Source organism: Rhopilema esculentum, chromosome 17 (assembly GCF_057945365.1).
Source record: "Rhopilema esculentum isolate cy_ngs chromosome 17, ASM5794536v1, whole genome shotgun sequence".
Lineage (NCBI taxonomy): Eukaryota > Metazoa > Cnidaria > Scyphozoa > Rhizostomeae > Rhizostomatidae > Rhopilema > Rhopilema esculentum.
In genome coordinates, this window is record NC_142831.1 from 1140803 (window position 1) to 1158231 (window position 17429).

At 37.8% G+C, this 17429-nt stretch overlaps 1 protein-coding gene across 1 annotated transcript; it reads right to left on the reverse strand.

Moving 5' to 3' along the window:
* Window positions 1–1299: 1299 nt before the first annotated feature.
* LOC135684276 (uncharacterized) lies at window positions 1300–16712 on the reverse strand. Its single transcript, XM_065199810.2, has 8 exons — window positions 16526–16712; window positions 12800–12890; window positions 11662–11727; window positions 6909–7072; window positions 5650–6159; window positions 4524–4613; window positions 3284–3396; window positions 1300–2190 (listed from the first exon to the last, which is right to left on the reverse strand). Exons 1-8 carry the CDS (start codon window positions 16613–16615, stop codon window positions 1965–1967), a joined length of 1350 nt encoding a protein of 449 aa, XP_065055882.1. The 5' UTR covers window positions 16616–16712; the 3' UTR covers window positions 1300–1964.
* Between the last annotated feature and the right edge of the window lie 717 nt (window positions 16713–17429).

Below are 17429 nucleotides of genomic sequence, written 5' to 3' on the forward strand. Positions count from 1 at the left end.
TCAATGTAACCTCGTCATCAGAGGAAACCATAGCAGTTTATGCAAACATGCATCTCCCAACGATTGTGAGAGTCCCATGTCTTAATGACCGTTGAAACATGGAACTCTCACAATTAGGACAGAGTTGGGAGATCTTTAGGATTTTGATACTGGATTTGCGAATAAAATTCCCAAAAACAAATATATCATCAGCGGATTGTCTATCTAAATTTAATTTCTGAAGACATGCCTTATTACGCGAAATTATGGGTTTGACTCAATTAAGGAATGCCATTTCACAAATCTCTTTTAAAAACACACCTTAAATTTTGCATCCCTTTCTTTACTCGTGCCTTAAATTTGGCAATCCAAAATTTACGATTTATTTTTTTTGTCTTACGTTGTTGACTTGCGCAGCACGTGCCTGATAATTTGAGGCAAAGGTTATGTAATATATTTTTTGAAAAATAACTTGAAAATGGCTTTGAAAAAAGCAAACATTCTACAAAAGGATTACGTTCCTACCTGCCAAAAAGTTCCGTTGTTTATGAAGTGATGTACCACTCTGGCTACGTAGGATGCACAGCTCGAAGATTGGGGGATAGGATAAAACAACATGTTCCTTCCAACATAAGAAGCAAAACTGCCTCCTCGATCTTGTAGGTCCACAAACACGATTCTGCCATCGGTCAACATCTTTTAGATAACCCAGATTGTGCTAAACTCTATAATGACGACATGTTTTGGATAATTGGCAAAGCCCGGTGGTCTTTCCCTCTAGCAGTTTTGGAATCGATCTACATATAAACGAAAAAGCCGCCATTGAGTAGACAGAAGGAGTTCGTTTTCTCTCTTGGACTCAATTGGTAATTTTTCCTTAGACACGCGGCACTGTTTGGTCAACTATACCGGTCTTGTGCTTGCGTTTTTCTGATTGACCTATTTCAATCCACAACTGGGTATACATTTTTCATCGTGTTCTTTCGTACCCTTTTTCTGACGTTTAATGCTCGGAGGAGTGTCAGACGAAAAAGCTTTTAGCCAATATGGTGTAAAATGTTTGTTTTTTGAAAGCCATTTTCAAGTCCTGTACCGCCAAAAATTCCTTAATTAATCTCCCCTAATTTTAATTAAGTCGCACCCGTAATCTCGCGTAATAACGTAAGAAACCGTATTTGCGAATTTTTATGGTCTTTTCGTAATCTTTGTGTTTACGAACTCAGAGGACTGTTTGTGAGACGTAGATCTTGCACGTGGGATGTAGATCTTGCACGCGCGACTTTTTTGACAATCTTAGATTGTATCAAAGACAAAGCAGGCTTTCAGAAATTGATGCTTGATGTCTCGTCTGAAAATTACTTGTCTTTTGTACAAAATAAGAGTTCTCTGCTGTATTAGGTATTTACTGATATGTTTAAAATAGAACATACTCTACAAGGAATTAAAGAAATCATGTCTGATTGACTTCTTTGTATAACACGTCACAAACTTCATTCGAATTATTTCTAAACGTCAACTATAACAAAACCCAGTGCTTTTAATCTTAGATAGTTCGATTCTCGCCGCCATCACCTAAAATTAAACTACACAACGATCTAAAGCTCACGATCAAGAATCAAAATGGCATATGATTTGACAGTATTAATCATGATCCTTAAGGCCGGTTTCCACTTGATTCGTACCGGGCGACCATTCGCCGAGTAGTTCAACTACTGAGCGACTGGTCGCGTTCGCCAATTCGCCTTTGCCAAAGTCGCGCGAACCGGGCGCCTTAAGTGGAAACCGACCTTTACTAGAAATAATATTTAGGGTTCTTCATTAGCATCGCAATTTAGATTTTCATAAATCAAAATAAACTAATTTTATATTCAAATTATAAGCTAATATCAAAACGGCGTGGATGAGTTGCAATTCTATACACAAAGATTATCACTAGGAAATTTAAGAAGTAAATTTTACAAAAGGAAATTTTGGCAGGCATTCGTTCACATGATGTTGGAGAAATCGTTGCAAAGTTTGTTGATCTGCTCGTCAACAGTCACTCTAGGCCCGAGCTTCGTAATGCCTAACTCAATCAAATCATCTTTGCTCAAATTTGGTAGATGTATGCCTTTGATTTTGTGTTCTCTCAAGGCCGGTGCATATTCACCCATTCCGATTTCATGAAACCAGCGGCAAACGTCATCATTCGTCCACTCTTGGTATGGTTTTCTATTAGAAAAACAAGCAAGAAAAATATTAGAATGATGATAGATGGTGCAATGAAAATCATAGAAAAAAACAAATGCATGATTAATTTGGATTGTACTGTATTCAAGAATGTAAATGAAAAATGAATAATTTGCAAAAAATACACATTACAGGTTGCCTTCCTGTTTCCAGATTTCCTTTATCCGACCAGTTACATCAGTGATTATTCAATAACATAAGATCTAAATTGCCAAGAAATAAAACATTGTACTATAGTATGTTTTTTACCCTCTACAGAAAAAGATGCATTGGAATACTCGGTAATACATCCATCAAGTCACCACTATTCAGGTAACAGAGTTACTGTCCCTTGCATAAAGGTTTACGCCATTCGGAGGAGCCCCTTAACAAGAAGTATTCACCATCAAAAGAAGTCTGTTAATGGGAAGTATATAATAGGGAGATGTGTCTGCTAATGCGTGCAGTCCGTTATTAAGAGTTGTCAGTTATAAGGAGATGTCAATTATTGGAAGACGTTCGATATTTCGTAGTGTCAGTTACTGGGAGATGTCCATTATCGGGAGATGTCCATTATTGAGAGGTGTCCGTTGTTGTAAGTTGTCCGTTACTATAAGTTGTCCGATACTATAAGCTGTCCGTTACTATTAGTTGTCCGTTATTTGGGGGGTGTTTGTTATTGGGAGGTGTCCGATACTATAGGTTGTCTGTAATAGGGAGATGTCAATTATTGGAAGGTGTCCGATATTTCATATTGGGAGATGTCCCTTACTGGGAGGCGCCATTATTGCGAGATGTCCAATATTGGGAGGTGTCCGTTATTTCGAGGTTTTTTATGCTCTGATGAAACTCCGTATGCAGGGACGAAATATCAGCCAATCTTAATTTACTCGTATTCGTTGTTGTTTGTTCTCGGCGCGTTGCGTTGTTACTTTTTTCTACAAGCTTTTTATGCTTCACATGCATTGGCGTAAGAACAGTGAGTGATGAGATCAAACGGTGACTAAGCTAACGAAAGTGACAAAAATAACGGTTACAATATTTACTGTTATCGACTCTCCATATTCACTATAAAATATGGAGTCTGTAATATTACCTATTGACACGAGGGGTGTTGAATTTTTCGACATCCTTCCTGAACGCTTCCGTAAGGACCGCATTTTCCTCAAGCTTCTTTTCTAAACTTTTTTCCCATTCCTCGACAGTTTCCTAAAAATTGAATATACTCTAAATAAACCGTGAAAATGTAAAAAGCTAAGTAGGAAGGCCATGAAATCATTTAGTAAAAACCTTAAGAAAACAGTTAATTTTTCTGAACCTGTGGTTTCCTTGTCTTGCAGCACCTCCAGCAACGGGAGATAGGGGTGGAGTTTTTGTGGTCACGGCACCAAACACTTTGCATAAACACAGGCCACCAACTTGTGGTAACCAACTGGGTAGAACAATAGCCCACGCAAACACATAATTTTTTCTCAATAGATTTCTAACCCGCCATTTTAATAATAATTCTGGTTTACCATTAGATCGTTATCCTATGGTTTACATCCTGTAAGCAGAGTAACATCTAATGTGTTGCAATATGCTTCTCCTATTTTGTGCAATATTCAAAATTTTCCAGAATACATTGTATTGTTCTTTTGATTGTGTTCTCATTTGAGACTTTTTCATGTTTTGAAGATCACTCAAATGGCAGTTGGACCGTCCGTTTTCGTCATATAACTTTTAACTACCCAAATGGCCCATTTGCACGCAGTTTTTATATGGTGCCTTGTGTCAAATACTGAATAATAATTTTAAGACCAATTGGAGATTGCCTTTGAAATTTTTAAAATAAGTCTACAAATAAAGATTACTATTAGAAATTTTGAAAAAAATAATAATGGTCCAGGCGTTAGACAGTTTCCAGTAAATTCCAAGTTGTGCCCGCAGAAGCAAAATCAGATGGAACAGAAGGCATATCATTTCTTCAAATTAATGAAATCACATTCACCAGGCTATCTTATCGATGTTATCCCTCCCGAGCATCAGCTTAACTACAATCTTAGGCAGCCTTTTAATTACGAAGTCTTGCTTCTAGAACCAATCGTTGGTGTTGTTGAGTTGAAAAGTGTTTTTCTTTAGTTTTTAGGAATATTTTAACATTATTCTGATTGGTTATCGTGGTTCAAACCTAATGATCAAACATTATGTCCTTTTTAGCTACGGCAGCTATGAAATATTTAAATGTAGGTTAGGTTGTTTTCAAGTGCTACAAAAAAGAAGTCAAAGCCCATTGAATATGAAACTTCAAATTTTGCTTATGGATCTAACAACTCAGAAAAAGTATAAAAACTTACTATTTCACTCTCAAGTCGATCTAGACAACGAATGCTCAGAGTTTCTTCATCTAACTCGTCTCTAGATGTCTCAAGCACTCTCAAGAGAGACTGAAAAGAATAATTCGTATTAGGTTTAGATCAAAAGAAGCTTGAGGCCCTGAATGGGCGATTTGTTTATAAGAATCCCTCAGGCTTTCTTATTCATGCTATATATATAAAACGATTGGCAAAAAACTCCAGACTGCTGGCAGCCCAAGGGAGAGTTTCGATTGAAGAGCATCGGAGTACTTTTGGCACTCACAAATCACCGTAATTGTCTGTTTCGTAATTTATCTTAATCTAAGGCGAAAATATCGAGAGAGGGGTAAGGCTGGATAGCACACAGCAAAAAGTTTTGCACCTAATTTCACTGACATTTATAAGTTCCTCCTCTATTGTTGGAGGATGATCTAACGGGGCTCCGTAGCAACTTCCGTTGGTGAATGGCTCCGGCTCTCCTTTGTCTGATGCCAGGTATCGCCAAGGAACATTTCTGCCTTTCTATCTAACGGGAAAAAGTGTCTCTTGGTGTAATTAAAGGGAAGCATTTGATGCATCTTCCAAAATCCATACAGAGAAATATTTACTTACAAAAATGTAGATGGTTCTTTTAGAGTAAGGAAGATTAAAATGAATCGATGAACACACAAAATATCATCTTATTTACGCTGATAAAATTCGTAGTATTAGCTCTAAACAATCAATAAGGTCTAAAGTTTATAGAGAATGCAGTATAGTGTGAATACAACAAAAGAAACGCGATGGTTGGCACAATGCGTGGAAGAGGTTCCTGTTTACAGCCTCTACTTGCGCAGAGGAGGAGCAAAAATTGTCTTACAAGTCTCTTACAGGTTCTCTCAGGCTTTAGAAAAGAGAATCTCTCAGTGAGGCGTCAGTACATAGAGATAAGAATCTCTCAGTGAGGCGTCAGTACATAGAGAAGAGAATCTCTCAGTGAGGCGTCAGTAGATAGAGAAGAGAATCTCTCAGTGAGGCGTCAGTAGATAGAAAAGAGAATCTCTCAGCGAGGCGTCAGTACATAGAGAAGAGAATCTCTCAGTGAGGCGTCAGTACCTTCAACTGATTTAGATTACGTTCTACTAACCTCTGTTTGATCAGAAAGAATAAGCGTTTTCTGCAGCAGATCATTTGCAATTAATTTCAAAGCCTCGCGACGTTTGGTGTAGATATCGGATGATGTTGTACTAGCCTCAACTGAAGCTGATCTTGCCTCGTTTGAATCTTTAAAAGTCGCTTCTGATGGTAGGCCACGGCCTATTGAAGCCATGGAAGGTGTTCCAGTCGCTATTGAAGTTGCACCAGGCGCTGTTGAAGGTGCACCAGGCGCTGTTGAAGGTGCACCAGTCGCTGCTGAAGGTGTTTCCATCTTTCTTGAAGAAATCAGCTCTGAGCTAGTGCCAGTGCTTGCAGAAGTTTTATCACTTTCAGTGGAATGGGTACCAGTAACCGCTGAAGGCCTACCGGTTTCTCGGGAAGAACGACACTCGAAGAATGCTTCTCCAGAATCACGTCTGACAGGGATACTGTAAACTGGGATCCTTTCAGAAAACTCTGCACAAAGAATTTGAATAAGGCAAGCCAGGTCTGAGGTTTCCTAGCAAAAAAAATGGAACACAATTAAAACGTCAATTGCAGCAGCATCTCAATAAATTGCAATTATAGGGGAGCGGTTATAGAGCCCCCCCCCCTGAACTCCCTGAGCGTTCCCTGCACAAGACTTTGCAAAATATCTGATAAAAAGCATCTATATTCTCACGCATTATCTCAGTTCAAAATACAACTTACGATTTGCAAAAAAAACTGAACAATTACACAAGGGCGCACAAATTGATAGGTCATTTCGGGTAGATTTTGAATTTGATAAAGCAAAGACTAAATTCATAACACGACATAAAACGTCATTCATTCGAGGTGCACTTTTCTAGTTTATTTAAATAGCCAGGTTGTGGGTAAATATTTTGTACAAAACTGAGAGAAATAAATCAAAGAGAACAAACAAGAGGGAACTTTATATAAGCCAAATTATGTTTTGACCTACATAGAAAGTTTCTAGTCAAAACCAAACTAATGAGCCAAATATCATCAGAACTTCTTGGAACTGTTTATGCATAATTTTTTCAGTTGATGTTTTCAAAAATAAGGGACAAAATCTATTCAGTTGCCAGAGAAAACGCAGTCTATTTTTCACGTACATCAGAGAAAAGGGAGCGACTCTTAAAATTATGGACACGGTTAAGTTGGGGTTCATCAAACCTGCCAGGAGAACCCTCCAAATTCCAGTCACGGAAACTATAGACCATTGTAAAGTCGAGATTTCTTTGAATAAATCAAACTTCAACAAACCCTATTCCATTTTTCTAGGTACCGGCTTTTCACCACACCAGCACTGTCAATGTTTGTGCCAACGTTGATTGACATACTCGGAGTTGGTTTTACTTGGACGAGTGGTGGGTAAGATGGATGGGCTAACGAAAACCAAAATCGAATCGGAACATTATAAAATTGGCCTGAAAGCAAAAAATTACAGATGTTAAGTCCGCATATAAAGTAATTAAAATTTAATATATAAAAATGACCCCCAGGACAAAGTGCGGCCCTAGCAGGAAAAGGGGACAGCAAAAGTGCAGAAAAAATGTTTTAAGAACATTATATTTTCTAAATTTCAATTAGTTTATCTATGTCCAAATGGAAATTGCCACTGAACTACAAATAGAGTTCAAGTGTGATGACGGCACATCAATCTTTCTTTCGAATTTTTTAAATTGGACCCCATAACCTGAAAAAGCATTACAAATTGGCTGAGATATTGTCACATGAGCACCAAATCTTATCTATCAAACCTCTGTAATTTAGTTTTAACTTAATGGACATAACGAAAAAAACAGCATCAGATCAATGAATTTCGTCAATTTTAAGAACTCTATTTCAAAATTCCTAATTACCAAAATTCATCTGATAAAGACTTTCTAATGAAAGTCATCATCATCATCATCATCATTTTATTTAAGTCAGGGTTTTTCCCTTTTTCAAGGGGTTACTGACTTTCCTTCCATGACTTGGTGCAACTTCTCCATTTCACTCGGTCATTCGCATCCTCAAAGTTCACATCAACTTAACGGCACTGCTTTTCCATCATTCCTTTCCAACTCATCTTGGGTCATCCTCTTCCTCTACCGCCCTCAAACTCAAAATTCCATGCCTGTTTCACACACTCTTCATCACTCTTTCTCAAAACATGGCCCAACCATCTCAAACTTCCTTATCTAACAGCTTCTACAATTTAGCGTATATTATCTACAATGCGCTAATAAGCGATGTTGAACTCAATAGCGATGTGTTCTTTATTGAATGTCAACACAATACATGCAAATATTTCTAAGGAAGGTGACAATAGGCTAGTTTCACCACATTCTACCCCAGTAAGGAAAGTTACTCATGGATTTGAAAATCCATATCTCTCAGGTTTCTTTCTAAAACGAGTTGACCGACGAAGTTGCTCAAGAGGTTCCACCATTTCACACCTAACATTCTCTGTTATTGGAACTTCAACGGTATCTTCAATTAGAACCTTCAGTCCTAATCTTTCCATCAACTCGTTGTGTGTGGTATCCTTCCATCAAAAATCGTTGTGTTTATTCTATCAGCCAGTTTAACACCACACATCTTTCGAGCCATACATCTTTCTGCTCTTCTCAAAATATCTTCTTCATTTGATCTTACCACCCATGTTTCCGATCCATATGTCATGACAGGTCTCACGCATGTCCTGTAGATTCTTTCTTTGAGATTCCAAGTGTACCGTTTCTCACACAACATATAAGACATAGTGTTAAATACCTACTCATCTTGTCGCAGCCAGTTCACTCCCCCCACCACCATTTATACTATCACCAAAGTAACAAAAATTATTCACTTTCTCTAACTCACTCAGGAGGCCATCTGCTGCTGGGTCCTCTTCTTCATTTCCTTCACTGCTGCAAACTCTGCATTCAAATTGGCCAGACATCCTGTCAGTCACTCTCTTGACATTAGCACAACGTGCATGAATCCATTTCTGACAAGTCTTACGCAGAAGACAGTTACTCTTAGCTGTTTTGCCGCATACACCACAAGGATCAACTTTCGCCTCTACTGCTACCATTTTCTCAGCTCCATACTCCAGAATCTTTGTTTTGCAAAGATTCACCTTCAATCCTTTCCCTTCGAAAGCTGACTTCCAACGGTTAAATTGTGCTTCCAACTCTTTCATTGGGCGACATCAGAACGAGATCATCCGCACATAGCAGTTCATACAAGGCGCCTTTTCTTCTCTCTTCAGACAGCACATCCAAGACGATTGCAAACAAGAGCGGTGAAAGAACCGACCCCTGATGAACACCAACACCAACATCAAAATCCTCTGAGTACCCATCTCCAACCTTTCGTCTTCGCACCCTTGTACAAACTCATGACTGCTTGAACTAAGCTTTCTGGTACATTCCTCTTCTTCAATGCCCATTCAATGACTTTCCTTGGAACCCGATTAAACGCCTTTTCCAGATCAACAAAACACATGAATAACTTCTTTTTCTTCCCAATGTAGCTTTCCTGCATTCTCGTTACAATGTAGAAAGCATCCACTGTCCCTTTCCCAAGCATGAAACTGAACTGCATTCTATCGATGTTCACAATATTTCTCAATCTCTTTTCCAACAACCTTTCAACCACTTTCATACCATGCTCCAGCAACTTAACTCCTCGATAATTACTACATTCCATAAAACTACACTTCTTCTTGCAAATAGGAACTACTGTACTCGTCCTCCAGTCCTGCGGCATGCCTTCTTCTTTCAGGATTCCATTTCCTATGTCCAGAATTGCTTGCTTGCCATGATGAGAAGTCACTAAATGCTCTTTGACGAGTCCAGCGGGTCCACCAGCCTTACCATTTTTCCTACTTCCCAGTGCTTTTGATACATCAGCTATAACAAAAGGCTTCACAGGACCTTCAACCTTGTCAGCAGTCACAACACCATCCCACTGATTCTCCTCATTCATTTAGTTACTACATGCTATGTCACAAGAATCCTTCTTCATCATTCTCAATTTACGGAAAACCAAATTCCTGCTGTTCTTGATTCCATCTAGCTCCTTCTCTGCTTCTTTCTTTATTGTTCTAGCTACAACTTTCTTGGCTTCTTTCTTATCCTTGGTATAACATGACTTGTTTTCATCAGATGGTTGTTTTTTCCACTTTCTAAAACTCTCCTTCTTCTTTGTAATAGCACCCCGAACATCCTGATTCCACCACCACGCTTCACCATGCTGAGGCTTACCCCGACTGACTCCACACACCTCTTCAGCAGCTTTTTGGGCTGCATCTCTGTACTTACACCACACATCCTGTTCATCACTTTCGCCATCCATTCTTTTAGAAAATTTCTTCTTCACTTCATCATCACTTAATTTCCAGACTTGATTTCGCTTCCCAAAGGGTTGTCTTTGCCTTCTTTTCCTTCCCAGCTTGTTAACGTCCATCACAACCAGATTATGCTGTAATTTTTCTGGAATCACATTCACATTTCTAATTTTCTTACGCCAACCCTGTTGAACTAACATGGAATCTATTTCTGTATCGGCTCCAGCTGATCTGAAAAAGCCTTGTTTGTTTTCTTAAACCAAGTGTTAATCACAACAAGATCTGCTTCAGTACAATATTCTAACAACCTTCTGCCACCATCATTCCGTGTACCAATACCAAAACCACCATGTATTCCTTCAAAACCATCTGCACGAGGTCCCACATGGCCGTTCAAGTCACCAGCGACTATCAAGAACTCATTTGGTCCAACAAGTTCTGTCTCTTCAGCAATCTTTGCATAGAATGCGTCCTTTTCAATATCACTGCGACCAGTTAACGGAACATAAGCACTGACAGCATGAATCAACTGCTTCCCATGCATCAAGACAACCACTATGAGTCTCTTATCTATTCTTCTAACTTTCACCACTTCATCACACAAATCCTCTTGCAACAAGATCCCAACACCCGATGTCCCATCACCTCCTGACCATAAAAACTAATACCTACTCCCTTTTAGTCCAATGAACCTTGCACCCTCATCTTTCCATCGTTCCTCTTGTACACAACATACAGACACCCTTCTTTCACTAACTCCATCACTACCTCCATTCCTCTGCCAACCACTGTTCCTATGTTCCATGTTGCGAACCTCAGATCGATATGACAATCGGGCTTTTTACGGCCGACGTAATGAAGATCACGTCTTCCCACACCTATCTGAGGGGTTGTACCTTTCTTTTTGTCGTCGGCTGGTACCGCCCACGGCAATCTTCGGGCTGATTGCTGCCCATGTTTGTTTCTAGACATAATCATGAAATAATTTTGGAGCAGTATTTTTATAGCTGCATGCCCCTGCTGACGCTAACCACAGTTTCAAGCAGTGGGCCTAGCTTTACCCAAAGAGGTATAACCTACAAGGCAGCAGGTGTGGGTGTCAGTGGCTCAGAAGAGCTCCTTCGCCTTTGACAGCTCCTAAGCTGCAGGGGTCCCACATATCCTAGGTTGGTTAAGTCGCCAACCCATCGAATATGCGACAGGTAGTACTGGGCTACGTAGTACCAGTAGCAGGCATGCCTGACCTGACAAATAACCTGACCTGCCTGACCTATGGAATGTGCTTATTAAAATCAAAATGGAATGAAAAATATGCTGCGCATTGCCAGAAAAGTAGGTGCCAAGAGACTAAACAGCCTTACAATACAGTAACACTTTAGGATAGCTTAGCGAGAAAAATGAAGTTACAATATAGTGGGTGATCATCTCAAGCCAGTATATAAAGCCTACCTTTTTCAGAGACACTAGACTATCAAATCTGTAAACACTTTAATCACCTTTGGATAATTCACTTTAATTTATCCTTAAGTCAGCCCATGTAACCATACAGAGTGTATGACAAAGAAAACGTTGAGCAATGAAATAATTATACAGTAAAATATAAAATAATTATACAATTTTCATAAAGGCATAATATTAAAATAAAAAGATCATTCTCTATAAACAATTAAAAGTAAACAAAATTACAAAACGCCTCACCTTTATATTGAACTGGTATAGTTCCATCAAGACATATCATCTGTTTCTCATCCCCAATATTGGAAACTGTTATAAAGGAAAATACCAAAAATAGATGCAAAATTGAACTCCATAGAAGGAAAACCAATTAAATATTTACTAGGGTGAGTAAAATATTTGGCAGCACATACAGTTGACACCTTTTCCAGAAATTTTAAGGTTACAGGAAACGTTTTCAATGCAAGAGAACAAGATTCAGTTTATCTCTTTCTGAAAGTAAAACTATCTAGGGAAACCGATTATACTACAACGTGGTGATTCCAACCATATCAAAATAATTATCACAAAGATTGCAAAATAATATTTTTGTGCATAAATAGTTATTGTTAAAAGAGCATACTACCCTTACAAGATATTTTGTACAGTTGTGTTCGAGTTGACAAAATCTTACCTATTCAACAGGAAGTACAAATCCTAAGCTACCAGATTGTGCCTCAGATTTTTCAAATTCCTCCACCCCTTTAAAATATATCCTGTCAAAAATTGGCAAACAATTTTTTGTCTCTTCCACAGTTGTATTAAGCTAAAAACAACAGTTCTGTTTGGCTATAAAAAGGGAATTCATCACAAGCTCTCAAGTTTCAAAATATGCCGTTATAATGAAAACCCTAAACAAAATCTTGAATTATTAAAACATAGCATTCTAGGTACAATTTAATCAAATAGCAGATTGGGGTTTGTAGATAAATATTTTGCTTTTATAAGATTTCTCTTATAAAAGATGGAAAAGGAATTTTAGTGCTACTAGAAGGTACAAGCCACATTTTAATGATTGCCCCAGGCAACAAAAAAATATATTTTTGACTTTTCTTGTCAGGCACACAATTGACACTGTCAATCATTTTTTTCATATATTTCTTCAAATCATAGACAAAAGAGAAAAACTCAATTTTGAAAAGTGAACTTCAGAATTGAAATTAAAATACACAAACTTCCAATTTGCTAAAGTAAAAATACATGCACAGCTAAAGTGCTGAATTTCTTGTTAAAGAACACCCTTATACTCTTCTTATAAAAAATATGAGGATAATGATATCATATGAAAGTCTTTGAAGTAGAGCAGTAAAAAGACTCCATTTGTTGTTGAAGTCCCACTAACCGTAAGTATCCACAATGATTGAAAGACCTTTGAAACTTGCTAATACCTCAAGAATTTCTCTCTCGACCTCTGAGCAGTGTTCATAGCCACACTAAAATCAAATGGAATTTGTGAATAATATCATTTTATGGTGCTAAAATTGAATTTTCTATACTGACTTTATAACTAAAATTTAATGATTGAAAATTATAAGCTTAATTTGGATTGCTGTGACAAAAATGTCATCTATTGATAGGAAAAGACAAAAAGTAATTGGCTCTCTAAACTAATAACATTTGATAACCAAGGCGAATGTCCAAGTTTTCATAACCTAAGGGGCATTGCGGGTAGTGATTCTTAGGGGGCAGAGCTTGCAAATTCTCTGACAACAGCTTGCAAAATTGGTTGATCAGCAAGCGCATGGACAGTCTTTAAATGCAGAAAGAGATGGCAAACAATATATATATTGTTCTAAATCTTGCAGTAATTCTTGAGTGATTATGATTTATCCAGTGGTCGAATACGGATGCTGGCTTTTCTCTGACTGACTTACTAAAATCAGTTAAATCAATATTGCAAACAATAAATATATAACCACCTGTCAAATGTTCACATTACCACCAGTGCATTCTTTATGCCCCCCCCCCAGGAAATTCCTTGTTCATTCCTAAAATTTTGTCGACAACTGCCATCAAATCTAGACTAATTGAAGGGAGATTTGTGTTGGAGTTTGGTCTTGACGTCTCTTGCTAGTTACCATTTGTTAAGCTATTTGTATCTCCTGGCAAGCCTAAAGAAAATACAGATTCCTTCCACCATGGTGCCAGTCTGGATTTCATAGCAGTTTATGACAAGATCTTGGGAGTGCACAAGATACTACCTGGGAGTACAAGAAAGCATTTGTGGTAAGTGTGTACACTTGAATGTGCACCAAATTTTTCAGTGATTCTTGAATTTGTGCATACTTTCCTAGCACTTATCTTGTTTACATCAATTTAACAGCTCAGGGAAATTCAATGATTGAGAGTTGTGGGTTGAGCCCCGCCCCGCCCCCCACTTTTTCAAAGATGACAACTTTTTGGACATCTTTTTTTAATTATTTTTGAAAAAAAAGAGTATAAAAAAGAAAAAACTGAATTTTACCAATTTATCTAGGTATTATATTTTTTTCATTGTCTTTTCAGTAGATACCTTTTCTATCATTGGCATGTCTGCATTTTGGATGTGTAAACATGGCCTACTGAAAATAGTCGAGACAAAGTAGATGCACATTTCTGTTCAGGAAGGACAATTCTCTTAATCAATACAACAGCTCATTGTTATTCACATCAATGTGTATTTTGGACCAAAGGTCACCCTTCCTTTCTTACCTCAACGCCTGTCACTAACATTTTAACATGACTCCGCCCTCCCAAATTTTTCCTAAAAATCAATAATCAGTGTTTTTCTGAGAATTGTTGAATTGTCTGTTCTGAGCGGTATATCAATTTGTTAAATCTAAGTCTGGGAGATGCATTTTTAGCCATTCTAGAAGGCTGGATTTCAAAAATGTTTTCTATAACGCAGCTGGGGATCCCGCAAGGAGGAGCTCTTCACATTGTGAAATTGTTAACACACTGCAGAGCCTAAGCGAACTGGAACAACCGTTTTTTGCTCATTTTTTCCTCTCATAGTTAACAAAGATAACAATAATGACCTGTGAGAGTTGTTAGAATTGAAGATGCTTCCATGTGTAAAGTTTCAGAAAGTTAGTCCCTGCAAATCATCATGTATTTGGCAAGGCTTGCGCTAAGGTCTACCCCATGCTCTGGTCTGTAAATTCTGACTATACTGGCACGTCTTTGGACTTGAATTACGGAATGCGGATCATGAAAAATAGACTTTGACCCCACTTTGACGAAACTTTTTCTCTTTTTAACAGTCACAAAGTAAAGAAAGGAAAATAATTGAATTTGAAATGATGTTTCACGCAAAGAATATTCGCAAAAAGCAGCTTATAGGTAGAAAAATGTTGTGGATTATCAAATATTTGGGAATGCTTGCGCTCAGGCAGATGGCAAGCTCCAGTCCAGAAAATTCTCACTTCTCTCAGCAGCTTCTCTTGAGCTGCACTGAAGCTGCACTGGAACATCGCATGTTTCTCTTATTTGAGACAGGCAAAAGAGTGATGTGGAGGGACTTCAGTTTTTCAGATTTTTCGAATTTCATAATTTTTAGCGATCTGTTTACTTGGAAAAATAGCCAATTGGGGCCAAATGGCATGTTGGCGATGGAGTTCACTGCATGCTGCTCATGACAAGATAGAGAAGCCGTTTTTTGCGGAAATTGTTATGCATTGACTTTAACACTACAACGAGTTTATTACCGGTAGAAATGTTGCAAGTATTTTAGAATTTGGCTAGAGTTCTTTACGCTTGCATCGAAAGCCTAACATACAAAGATGCTATGCCACTGTTTTACCTCTATGTTCTTCTTTTGGTTCTGTTCTGTTACTGTTTAAAAAAAATTGAAATCAAACTCAGTAAAATTCAGCTCATTAGTCTTGGTATTTTTCATTTACAATACCTGTATTGTTTAATCATTAGTATTGCAATACCTGTGAAGGCCATTAATGGCAAATCACGCAATTACTTCCTGTTTTTGTCTGATTAAGTTATTGTTTAATCAGCCAATGAATTGCTTTGGAAGTGATGCACAAAATTTGTTGATGAAATGCACTGGGATTCTGTCTCATTCTCAATAAACTCTCTAAGTCAGTTTTCGTTTGGACCTTAGAGAACCATGTAGATTTAAAATCAGATCATTTTCACTGGCAACAAGAAATATTCACCTATTTTAAGGTTAGGTCTTTGTGATGGCCGAGAAAGGATATAGAGTTAGCAAATTTTCAGGTAAATTGGAGTAAAAAAGAACCTTGTATAGGGGGATGTATTGCTTTTTCTGGAAAATGCAACCTTTCTCATTCACGTAGCATTTATTTGATTTCACCAAAGAGACTGTTTTGCATTATTTTGACACATTTCACTGCATTATCTCGCTCGTCATCGGTAGTTGATGATTTACCAATTTACACATGGGCCTAATTGTACCCAAACGATTATCCAAGTTGTGTTGGGGAATTTCGAGGCTAAAAGAGTCAGAATTTATGACTTCATTTGCTGTATCCCCTAAACTCTCACTATTCTGACATCATTTTCTATAAAAAGTTTCGAAATCTTTAGAATCGAAAGACAGTAAAACGAGGTTTTGTCAACACTATTCACTCATCATCCTGATAATATTTTGACATTGTATAATTTCTTACGTTAATAATGTGATTTTAAGTGTTTCGAAATCCTCAATAAATTTCAAATAATTTGATTCCTGGTTTAGCGTGATTTTGCTTATTTTTAAGGGAAATGTTTCACCGTAAAGTTCTAAGTTTGCAAAACTTCAAATTTTTTGGATGCAATTTTGATTAGGGTGTTGCAATACTTTTGTCCTGGTAGGTAGACTATCGAATTTCATTTAAACTTTAGTGTTTCTTGTCTTCATTGTAAACAAAATACAAATACAAAGAGCAGTCCCGACCCAACAACACCTATTTATACATTACTATAGCATTATATACATAAATTCATTCATATTTTGAGTCAATACAAAGAGACCCGAGGTGCGAGCACAAGAAGTCTAGAGTCGCTGGGAGCATATCGAAGTTTTCAAGCCTGGCAGGCCTAATAATAGTCAGTAAGAAATCTGCAAACTTACATCACGAAGTGCAGATTTGAGTTGAGCTCCTGTTGAAATGACTGTGCCATCGACTGGCTTTTCCGCCAACCAGTTTCGGATAGCTTTCATTCTCTAGCAATCTCACAATGTTACCGTCTAGTTAAAATACTTCCACTTCCCTCGAACTTGTTTCAATGATATTTTGTTTTGTGATAATCCAAAGCGAGATCGAGACAAAATAGCCTCCTTTCTTTGATAACTGATGATTACGTCACCTTATCGAATGATGATGGCAAGAGAGAGAAGCTGTTGGCAAGAGGGTCTTTTTATGTAATACCTCAGTATATTCCTGTCTATAGGCAGCCCTTGGGGCACTTTAGAGTATTCTGCAAATAGTCTGTGCAGTAACTACTGTAGTCTGTAGGTCATACATAGATTCAAGCGTACATGCCTTACAAAGGTAAAAACTGAAAAAGTCTACACTCCACATCTTCTTCAGGTGCCATTGTATCGAATGCCTTAGGCGTACCACAGTTGTGCTATCTTTATCTACCGTCTTTTCCGGTTGCTTGCAATCTCTTCCTAACATTCATACAAAATTTCTTTATTATTAATTTCTTTCAGCCATTGTCTTCTGCTATCTCTATTCTCTAACACGCCCGCCTCAATAATCTTCCCCTCCCCTAAGGTTTGCAAGATGATTCACAAGACGATGCCACAAATATCGTCAGCCGGATTTTTCAACCACGATATTCGACCAGTGGCTTTTCCTCTAAGGATTTCAGGAACTAAGGCAGATGCGATGCTGCAACCAGGCGAATTTTTTGGTAGTATAGTTTGATTACTTGATAACAAGCCACGCTCGAAAAGTCGTTTTTAGAATCCGCTCGTATTTTCCTCATACAGTTTTAATTTAATTTCAAGCTATATTGTCATAATATAT

Excerpts from the sequence above, each read along its gene's own strand:
- LOC135684276 (XM_065199810.2), bottom strand. The coding sequence starts at position 16,615 with ATGAAAGCTATCCGAAACTGGTTGGCGGAAAAGCCAGTCGATGGCACA. Across the intron at positions 12,891-16,525 it reads TCAAATCTGCACTTCGTGAT|TGTGGCTATGAACACTGCTC; the intron begins GTAAGTTTGCAG and ends ATTTGATTTTAG. Across the intron at positions 6,160-6,908 it reads ACCTAGAAAAATGGAATAGG|GAAACCTCAGACCTGGCTTG; the intron begins GTTTGTTGAAGT and ends TTTTTTTGCTAG.